Source organism: Myotis davidii, unplaced genomic scaffold (assembly GCF_000327345.1).
Source record: "Myotis davidii unplaced genomic scaffold, ASM32734v1 scaffold993, whole genome shotgun sequence".
NCBI lineage: Eukaryota > Metazoa > Chordata > Mammalia > Chiroptera > Vespertilionidae > Myotis > Myotis davidii.
Window position 1 is genome coordinate 578,181 of NW_006285483.1, and position 10,041 is coordinate 588,221.

General features: G+C 49.5%; 1 protein-coding gene and 1 long non-coding RNA gene across 4 annotated transcripts in view; one reads left to right on the top strand and one right to left on the bottom strand.

The window, feature by feature from the left end:
* The window catches only part of LOC107181904, a 9,593-nt gene extending 7,404 nt beyond the window's left edge, over positions 1–2,189 (top strand). The window contains exon 3 of the long non-coding RNA XR_001512611.1: positions 1,838–2,189. This is a non-coding gene — a long non-coding RNA (uncharacterized LOC107181904). The remainder of the gene's footprint in view (positions 1–1,837) is intronic.
* The window catches only part of MYO19 (myosin XIX), a 26,270-nt gene extending 16,249 nt beyond the window's left edge, over positions 1–10,021 (bottom strand). For 2 of the 3 annotated variants that reach the window (XM_015559070.1, XM_006756166.2), the window contains exons 1-5: positions 9,929–10,021; positions 7,211–7,362; positions 4,671–4,809; positions 4,180–4,328; positions 2,658–2,771 (exon numbers count right to left, since the gene is read on the bottom strand). In XM_015559070.1, coding sequence (XP_015414556.1) covers positions 2,658–2,771; positions 4,180–4,328; positions 4,671–4,809; positions 7,211–7,222 — 414 coding nt within the window. In that variant the 5' untranslated portion in view covers positions 7,223–7,362; positions 9,929–10,021. Of the gene's footprint in view, positions 1–2,657; positions 2,772–4,179; positions 4,329–4,670; positions 4,810–7,210; positions 7,363–9,052; positions 9,255–9,928 lie in introns of all 3 variants that reach the window. The other variant, XM_015559069.1, reaches the window with a different exon arrangement.
* Between the last annotated feature and the right edge of the window lie 20 nt (positions 10,022–10,041).

Consider the following 10,041-nt stretch of genomic DNA (forward strand, 5'->3'; position numbering starts at 1 on the left):
GTTTTTAGAATTAAAATTTTGAACAAAAATTCAAAAGAATTGAAAGTTATCAAAAACAGGAAAAACAAATTTTGGAAAGATAAAGTAGGAAATATCTTCCAGAAGACAGAACAAAATGTTAAGAGATGGAAGATTAGGTGGAAAAAAAAAAAAGACTATTAAACAAGTAATCAAACTTACTAATAGGAGCTCCAGAAAGAGAAAATGGAGGAGAGTAAATTATTAGATATACTACAAAAATATTTCCCTAAACAAAAACATGAGTTTCCAAGTTAAAATACCCAAAGTATCCAGCATAGAAAGTAAAAAACAAAACAAAACAAAACAAAACAAACAAACAAAAACCATGCCAAGATATACCACTGTGAGTTTTAATACCTACAGCTTTTGGAAAGTAAAATCACAATTTATGGACTAGGACTTTCAAAAGCAACACTCAATATATAAGGAAAAACTTCTAAATTTGGAAAGAAAATTATTTCTAGCCTGAAATTATAAAACCCAGCCAACATATCCAATATAAGGCAATATAAACATTTTCAGATGTGCAACTCAAAAATTTGCCCTTCATTTACTGCCTTTTCCAGGAAGCTACTAAAGAATGTGCTCCATAAATACAAAGCAGTAGAGGAGGAAGGGAAGCCGTGGACTCCAGCAGGGGCATTTATCATGGACACAGCAATCTGACCCCCAGAGTGAGGCAGAGAGCCCCCAGGTAATAGCTGCATGGCAGTAGCCCCAGGCAGCCACCAGGCCAGATGGGAGCAGATCTGAGAGCTCTGGAAAGGGCACCTCGAAGAGAAAAAAAAAAGAACCAGATGTACTTGCCAGTTGAACAAGCTGGAAAAGCTTTGGTGATAAGTTTGGTAATAATTTAATAGGCATGTAGAAACTAAACAAATAGAAAACTGGGGTGATCATATGAGGGAAAGTAAAAGCTAGACAAGGAAATATAATCCTAGATTACATGGTTATAATATAAATGCTGCCTATTAACTTAATTAGAAGTCATGATAAAATTACATATGTGTTTGGGGGCAGGGAAATAAGACTAAATGCTCATCACAGTAGGAAATGAAAAGGTTAGGTCCAAAACTGAAAAAATCAGTCACTAACGATATCATGCTGGTCAGACACATGATAGAAACACCCAGGTACACTGCCGTAAGATGTGAAAGTAGCCAGGGGGTGGAGAAATACGGGGCAGGGTTGTTGTTTTTCTTTGTAAGCCTTGCAGTATTGCCTGATTTCTGAACTATGCAACGATGCTATTTAAAAATAAGTCTACCAGGCCCAGCCCATGACCACAGCAGCTGCTCAGTAGTGGGTTACTGAGCTCTGGTTGCATGAGTCTCCAGCCAGGTCCAGCTGCAGCTCCCCAGAGGGACAGTGGGCTTTGTCCAGGAGTGGACATCTGCCATTGCACTGGCCACCTTGATACAACTGTCAAAGATCTCCTCCCCACCCAAGTCCAAGTCCTCATCCTTGCAGCTTACTGCCTTCATCTGTTTCCTTGTCTATCTTTCCCAGGGGACTAAGAGCTCCCTGAAAGCCAGTTGCATCTCTGTTCCTCCCCCTGCCACTCCTCAGCGGTGAGCCCAGGGCCTGAATCTGGCAGGTACTCAGTACTCAGCAATTCCCTCATATGTGAGTGTAGACAGAGGGGGTTTATGGTCCAAAGAATCCCTTGGGAAGTTTGGTGGAAAGGGAGGGGTGGTTGCATGAGGCTTGCCAGGAGGGTGAGGCCTGGACCAGTATCCTCCTCTGACCAGCTATGCAACTCCTCACCCATTCTTGTGCAACATTCGGTCTCACCTATTGTGGTTCTGCTCCCCAGGGAGCCACGTGACTCACCAGGAGCTTCTGGCCCAAGGCACTGCCCTTGCCATCATGGACAACACAGAGGATGCAAGTGGGCTACTTCAATAAACCCTTTCCCATAAGTAATCCCAGCTACCTTCAGAGTCTATGTGCACTGGTTCGTTTAACTCTCACAGAAGTCCCATGAGTTGCGTGTTGGTCCTCCTTTCCTTGCCATTTTATAGGTGAAAGAACAGGTTTACAGAATTGAAATATCTTTCTGATGTGCTCTGAACCACTATGCTGGAATCCCCAATAGCTATCTTTTGTTTCCATTGGTGTCAGAGATGGGAGAGACCTATGATGAGGAAATGAAGGCCTAGGTCCTAGGCCAGGGGTGGGCAAACTTTCCGTCTCGAGGGCCACAATGGGTTCTTAAACTGGACTCAGAAGAAGGAGCTGCAGCCGTGTTTCCCGACGTTGCCATGGTAACACTGCTGCTGGTGAAGGAGCGGAGGGGAGAGCAAGAGAATCCTCCGCTCTTTCGGCTCCGCGGGCCGGATAGAACAGCCGAACGGGCCGAATCCGGCCCGCGGGCCGTAGTTTGCCCACGGCTGTCCTAGGCCCTAGGAGGAAAGTATCTCACCTAGAGTTACATCAGAGCTGGTGGAAGAGCCTGGACTAGAATCCTGTCTCTTGACTTCCTTTCCTGCCCACCACTACACACTGACTCCCTGGTAAAGCCAGCCTGTCCGGGAATGATGAGGCAGCAAACGGCTCCACGAGGAACGTCCCCCTCCCTCTCTGCCCACCCAGCCCGTCATGAAGTGGACAGGATGGGAAAGAGGCCCTCCTACCTTTCCAGCACCACTCTCTCCACTGACAACGATGGACTGGTTGACTGGCTCAATCAGGCTCTTGACATTCCTGTAGGTCTGTTCACCCACAGTGAAGATGTGGGGCTTCAGTTTCTGAAACATCAAGGGGCGAAAGGTCATGTGAGGGAATGCATGTCTTCAAGGAATGCTGATCCAATGATGGCTGAGATGGGGAGCCTGCCAACAGCAGTGCCAAGAGGCTTCCTCTAGAAAAATCTCCTGGAAGGCCCAACTATGGGACACCCCAGGTGGCTTTACCCACTCATCTTCTCTCAGTCTGGAAGCAGAGCTAGCCTCAAATACTTTATCCCATTTTATCTTAAAAGTCTTATTCTGTTCTGTATTATTTTGTTACTGTACTTTGCAGTTTGCAAAGAATTTCCTTCAAGTTATTGCCTAAGAAGTCTGTATTAGATGGATAGCTAATCCTCTTTCATAGATGAGAAATCTGAGGTTCGGAGAGGTTAAATAACCTTCCCAAGGCCACTCAGCAAGTAAGTGAAACCATCTGATTTGCATTCCAAGGCCACTGTTCTCCTTTCCATCACCAAACATTAATTGTCCTCAATGTGCCAGGTATCAAGGTGGGCACTGGGAAAGCAGAGGGCACCATGACATGGCTTTTGCCCTTGAGGAGGCAGATGGTCAGTGAGATATGGGCTCTCAGGACAGACTTCACATGATTCCACCCCACAATGATTGCTTACCCACAGCTTCCTGAAGGAGAAGGCACAGTTCTGGATGGTGTCAGAGCTGTCCCTCTCTCCATCAGCTTCTGCCCCAGTCACTTCTCACCTGGACTATTACCAAGTCTTCAACTGTTCTCCCTGCCTCCTGTCTCACCTTCCTCAGCACAACTCCCCCAGCTTCCAGGGTAATTCCCCCCCACAGTGGGCACCATTCAGTCCACCTCCACTCCTGGAAGAAGCTCTGTGGGCTCTCTGCCTGCTGTGATGACTCAGAACCTTCCTATTTATCTCAGCCTCTTCCTACCTCATCTACTGCCTCTCTCCCCAAGAGCCCCTTACTGCCAGCAAGTCTGCTCTTGCCTTTGCCTGAACACATGATGCACTTTAACACCAGCTAGTCTACTCCCTGCCTGCACTTCCCCCACCCCCATAAGAATGTATTCCTCTCAGTAGAGATGAGCATGCGCTGAATTTTCTAGGGTAATCCTTAGCGCATTAATTTTATCTTTTTCCCGAACAGTGGTTTGTTAAATACACAAACATATCTTTGTAAATCCTTTCCTATTATAAACTCATAAATAAGAAAAAAATACTTTGCCCTGTGTCCCTATTTTATGATCCAAACTCAGTTAAACAAGTATTTACCTCTTATTTTGCACCACTGTCATGTGTCCAAAATTCCTCGAGCTCCTAATGGGCAGGGCTGTGGCACCAGCATGGCCAATGCTTAGATGGATAAGGACAGGGATGCTGCAAGGGGGCCTAAGGGGAGGTAGGGGAGTCCTGAGGCCCAGGAAGTGGCTGAGTCTTACCTGGGGCTGAGGAGCAGCATGGTACTCTTTCATCAGATCTGGCGAGTAGAGCTGAGGGACAGGCTTGAAGGGGTTCAGAGCCACCAGGGTGCAGCCAGCATTGGTGTAGAATGTGTCTGCCATGTACCGGGCCTGCAAACACCTCAGGACTGAGGCAGAGGTGCTTTTAGCAAACTCTGGCTTAAATGTAGACACTAGCATACACAGACATCTGCCTAACAGCACTCCCTCTGCACTCAGCCAAGAGCCATTAGATTCCAGCAGCTCCCTGATGAATAGGTACAAGATCTAATTAAGATGAACGCCAAATCTGGAGCAAAGTCGGTGTTGGGGAGCCCAGATGCACTTGCCAGGCTGGTCTGAAGCAGTGTATCTGGCTCCAGGTCCGGAGTCCTGCCTGCCTTGTCTGGCCAGGGGAAGCTGTGCTGAATACCTACACCAAAGCGCCACGCTCTTGGAGACGGCACTCTTGAGGAGGGGGAGGCCCATACCTGTCTCCAGCGCCACAGGGTTCACCTTGGTGAGGTCATCCAGCAGGTGCAGCGGGGCCTCCTGGCCTAGAAACTCCTGCAGGTCTTCTCTGAGGGCTTTCCCACTGTGGGCATCAGGGCCTGAACTATGGCCATTCACCTGGAGGGTAGAACAGGGCCAGGAGAGCTGTGACTCAGACCAGCTGGCAGCTGTGTAGGGGTAGGACTGTACAGTGGAGAGAGAATTGGCTTCCAGTATCATAGTCTGGTGGGTTCAAATTTCAGTCCTACCACTTATTAGGCGAGTGAGCCTGGGTAAGTGACTTAACCTCTCTGAGCCACAGGTGTTTTTTTTTTTGTAAATAAAAGAAAATAAAGCCTGTTCACAGGGCTATTGGGAAAAACAAGAAGCAATATAAAGAGCACTTAGTCCTTGGCACACAGTGAATACTGGATAAATCAATAAATGCTATCCCGTCTCCTCTGCCATGAGCTCCGGCTTCCAGGCTGGCCAGCTACTAGCCTTATTGGGCCCAGCAGGGTTGGGGGCCACGGTGGGGGGCTGCTATAGGAGTATCACAAAGGAAAAGAACCATGTTTTGGGCTCTTTTTTTTTTTTTTAACACGTTAAGTGCCAAGCCTGCTTTGTCTTCCTTTCCGTTTAGCCTGCGATATCCGATTTCACCGATATGCCGGCAGCACCAGTGAGTGACGGGTCCAGACGGAAAGTATAGCATCAGTCACCGGTGACTGACATGGCACTCACCGTGTTAAAGAAACCATTCAACTTGAGATGAAAAATCAGCTGTGAGGTAGCTCCAGGCCTTCATCACCTGCCTCTTGCGGCTTAATTAATCTTGGGGGTTAATTACACAACTAGTTTCCTGTGCCCTGGGTCTACTTAAGACGCTCAGAAGACGAGGGAGCAGGCCCTTTCTCCTCCCTTTCCCATGCATGATGCCAACATTTTCCACATGTTTCTTCTCCCTATTTCTCCTCTTTTCTCTCTGGGGGATGTAGGGAAGATGGGGTGGGGAGAAGACAGTAACCTGCCTGAACTCTGCTTTTGGAGGAAAGGGTCTGTGATATGACCTGTGTGGGTTTCCATGAGACTAGTGAGCCCTACAAGTTCAAATCCCTCAAGCCCAGGTGGCAGGTGTCATTTGAGAGGCCCAATGACAAGTTTCTTTTTTCTAAAGACTTTTTTTATTGATTTCAGAGAGGAAGGGAGAGGGAGAGAGAGAGAGAGAAACATCAATGATGAGAGAGGTTATTGATCGGCTGCCTCCTGCAACCCGGGCATGTGCCCTTGACCGGAATCGAACCCAAGACTCTGCAGTCCGCAGGCTGACGGTCTATTCTCTGAGCCAAACCTGCTCGGGCAACAAAGACGTTGCCTCTTCTCTGAACTTGGGCCCACCATGATGTACAAGGCAGCGTCTTGGCCTCCAGAGTAAGTGCTGAGGTCAGAGCATGGCTAGATCCCTGGAAATCCCTCTGCTTTGGGGGCCATAGTAGCCTTTTCCGAGTGGCAGAGATCCAATAGCAACCCCCCCATGTGCCCTGTGGATTCATCAGAATCCTTCTCTATTTCCACAGAGGTCATCTCCCACACTTTTGCACAGACTGACCTCTTTGTTTGGACCGCTTATTTTCCTTCGCTACTTGGCTAATTCTTACTACTACTTCTTTTTTTAAATATTCTTTTAATTGATTTCAGAGAGAAAGGGAGAGGGAGAGAGAGATAGAAACATCAATGATGAGAGAGAATCATTGATCGGCTGCCTCCAGCACACCCCACATTGGAGACTGAGCCCGCAGCCTGAGCATGTGCCCTGATCAGGAATTGAACTGTGACCTCCTGGTTCATAGGTCGATGCTCAACCACTTAGCCACACTGGCCAGGCCCTACTTATTTTTTAAGGCCCAGCTTCAAGGAGACATCTTCAGGGACATCTCTCAGCTTCACCTCCTTTTGGAAGCCCCAGGCTTCCCCTGTGCCTCAAGAATTCCGGCTGGCAGTGACATCTCTCAGGACTTCCTCACTGGTTCAGGCTTGAAGGTCACCAAAGTGCCCTCAGGAGTCCCTTAACCCAGTGGTTCTCAACCTTGGCTGCACATTAGAATCACCTGGGAATCTTTTTAAAATCCTGATTTCTGGGCCTCATCCTCCGGAAATTCTGTTTCTTTGTTATGGGGTGAGGCCACAACATTAGTAACAAAGAAACAGAATTTCCGGAGGATGAGGCCCAGAAATCAGGATTTTAAAAAAAGATTCCCAGGTGATTCTAATGTGCAGCCAAGGTTGAGAACCACTGCCTTAACCACACCAAGGAAAAGAGCTATCAGCTACAACAGGGGAGATTCAAATTAGGTATCAGGAAGAACTTAACAACAGGTGAAAGGCACTGGAATAACTTCCTGAAGTGAGAAAAGAAGACCTTTAAGGGATCGTTTTCTTCCTTCCCGGACAGAGTAGTGAAACTACATTCAGACAAGTAAAAGATACAAATGTGCTTCAGGTGTTTTGGGGCCTGGGTTATCTGAGGGTGAGGTTTTACCTGCTGGAGCATCCTGCTTCAGTGTGGTCAGCCAGAGTTCTGGGTTACAGGCAGAAGGAGTGCAATCCACCTGGTCATGAGGACACAGGCTCGGGCATGGGTCCAGCAAAGGGCTCAGTTCTGGAAGAATCTGAGGTGAGTCATTCCAGAGCCTATGGCATGAGAGAGAAGACAAGGGCCACACACAGGTGAAGGCTTCTTTAGGGTGACTCACTCCCGCTCCCCGCACCGAGCAGAGGAACCAAAATGAGAACCAGAGCGAGCCTGGGCAGAAAGGAAGTCTCTTCTATTCCCTGCCAAGTAGGGAGCAGGGGAAACTTTTACAAGAGCTTCTGGAGGCTCCCTGGGCTCTTCCGGGGCTAGTTTTACTACAGGGTTAGGGGTGGGGCTGCAAATCTGGGTCAGCGTGATGTGGAGGGTGAAGACACTCGGACACAGAGACGTCTCCTGCTCTCTCTTCTCCACCAGACAGAAATATCCTCTCTTAGCATAGCTAGTAGTTGGTGGGGTGGGGGGCTAAAGTCAACCAGATTCTCCAGGAAGCGAGATCAGAGCTCAGTCATTCACTGGTAAGTCACATCACCTTCCTGGTCCACTTTGATGCCTCATCTTGCAAATGGAGATAGTAAAATCTACCTGGCAAGGAGTGGCTGTGAAGGTCACTGAGGTCATGGATTGAAAGCAACCCACAAAACACAAATCTGAATATGCACTCAGAGGGGAAACATTGTTAGTACAATTAACAAAATCTGGGGGCACTAATCAGGTGGAATATTCCAGTGTCAACTTTAAAATGAGAATTTCAGAGGATGGGAGCCCATCTGAGAGAGGGGTGTTGTGAGTTGGGCTTAGGCCAATTTCTGTAAAACTGTAAGTGACCCTCAGACTCAGAATTTCCCAGGCCGCACACTGTCCCAGCAAAGCATGATGAGTGGCGTCTGAAATGGATTAACCTTGGGGGGTAGTTTCTTTAAGAAAAAAAATTTTTTTAAAAAATTGATTTCAGAGAGGAAGTGAGAGGGAGAGAGCGATAGAAACATCAATGATGAGAGAATCATTGATTGGCTTCCTCCTGCATGTGACACAATGGGGATGGAGCCCACAGCCCAACCTGGGCATGTGCCCTGACCAGGAATTGAACCGCGACTTCTTGGTTCATAGGTTGATGCTCAATTACTGAGCCACCCCGGCCAGGAGTAGAGACTTTCTTTTTTTTCTTTCTTGCTTTTTTTTAATTGGGTGGAGACTTTCTTAAAGTTCTGAATACATCTAGCCTTTGAAAGAACAGGAATAGGAACTTCCATGGGAACATTCAGGCAGAGAAGAGCATCTGGCCTGTTAGACACATTCCACATTCACCCTGGACACTGACTGTATCCCATCCAAAGGACAGCTATGCAGAGGCTCCAGAAACTCAAGAACAAAACTCCCTCGATTGGAAGCTCATCTTAGAGGACCAGAGGCGGAGCATGAGAGGTGGTGGGTTAGAACCCAAAGCCCCTCAGATGCATATCACTAAAGCTCTCTAAGCTTTATATCCTCATTTGCAACCTCCACAACCACTCCTTGCGAGGCAGATTTTACTGGACCAGGAAGGTGATGTGACTTACCAGTGAATGACTGAGCTCTGATCTCTCTTCCTGGAGTATCTGGTTGACTTTAGCCTCCCACCCCACCAACTACTGGCTATGCCAAGAAAGGATATTTCTGTCTAGTGGAGAGGAGAGAGCAGGAGGCTTTTCTGTCTCCCAGTGTCTTCACCCTCCACATCACACTGACCCAGATTTGCAGCCCCACCCCTCACCCCTGTCGTTGGCAAAAAAGGAATACTAACACCCAGACCTCACAGTGTAGAGTTCAGGATCAAATGGGCTGCCGCTAGTGGAATCCGTGAGAGCTCTTTGCAGATGCTGGTTATTGTGTGCAGTGTCAGCTCTCAGCCAGAGTTAAGGCAGGTTAGAGCGGTTTTCTCCAGTCCGCCCCGCTCTTGCTCCCACTGGGCTTCGTGGTTACCAGCCAAGCAGTTCTGGAAAGGGTGTGACCACTGCGGGCAGGAGGGAGCCGGTAATGAATAGATGAAACACCAACTCAAGGCAAGGCAAGCGGCAACCTGATCACCAGCTCCTCCTCCTCCCCAGCCTCAGCTTCTCCTCGGCTCCGAGGGCAGAATAGAAAAGCCGGGTGAGGGTCCTGGTAGCCTCGCCAGCCCCGCCCTGAGGTTCCCAGCGGGAACCGGGGGCTCCCGATCCTGGCAAAGGACCCGCCGGGCCAGGGCTGGGATGCCGCTCCTTAAGCACCTGGCACGGGGAGAGTATGTCCTTCCCGGGAAGGTGGACGTGACCCCAGCCAAGGGCGCAGCTGCCCCGACGCCTCCCGGGGCCAGTGCCCCCTCCCAGGTCCCTCTGGAGAGGAGCAGGGCGGGGACCCACCCTGCCGACCCAGACCTCCCTCCAACCCCCACTGAGGGTCGCCCGCTGCTGGCAAGGTGGAAGGAAGGTGACCATGAAAGGTCCTTGTTCACAGAAGTTCCTGGTAAGGGCCAGGATCCAGGCTACCTTCCCTTGCGGTACGAGAGGGTCAAAAGGGAAAGGGCAGGGAAAAGGCGCTTTGGAAAGGGGAGATGTCCACTTCTGCCTCAGCGCTCCGGGGGCAAACCGGCCTCCCCCGCCCCTTGGGGGTCACGGAAGGGCTACAGACCGGGGCTGGGGTGGCACTCACCGATCCCACGGCCTGAGCGTGCGGCCCCGCCGGCCCGGCTGGAAAAGCGGGCGGGCCGGGTGGGGCGGCGGGAAGAGCCGGAGGAGCGGAGGGAAGAGGAGGGGCGGGGGCGA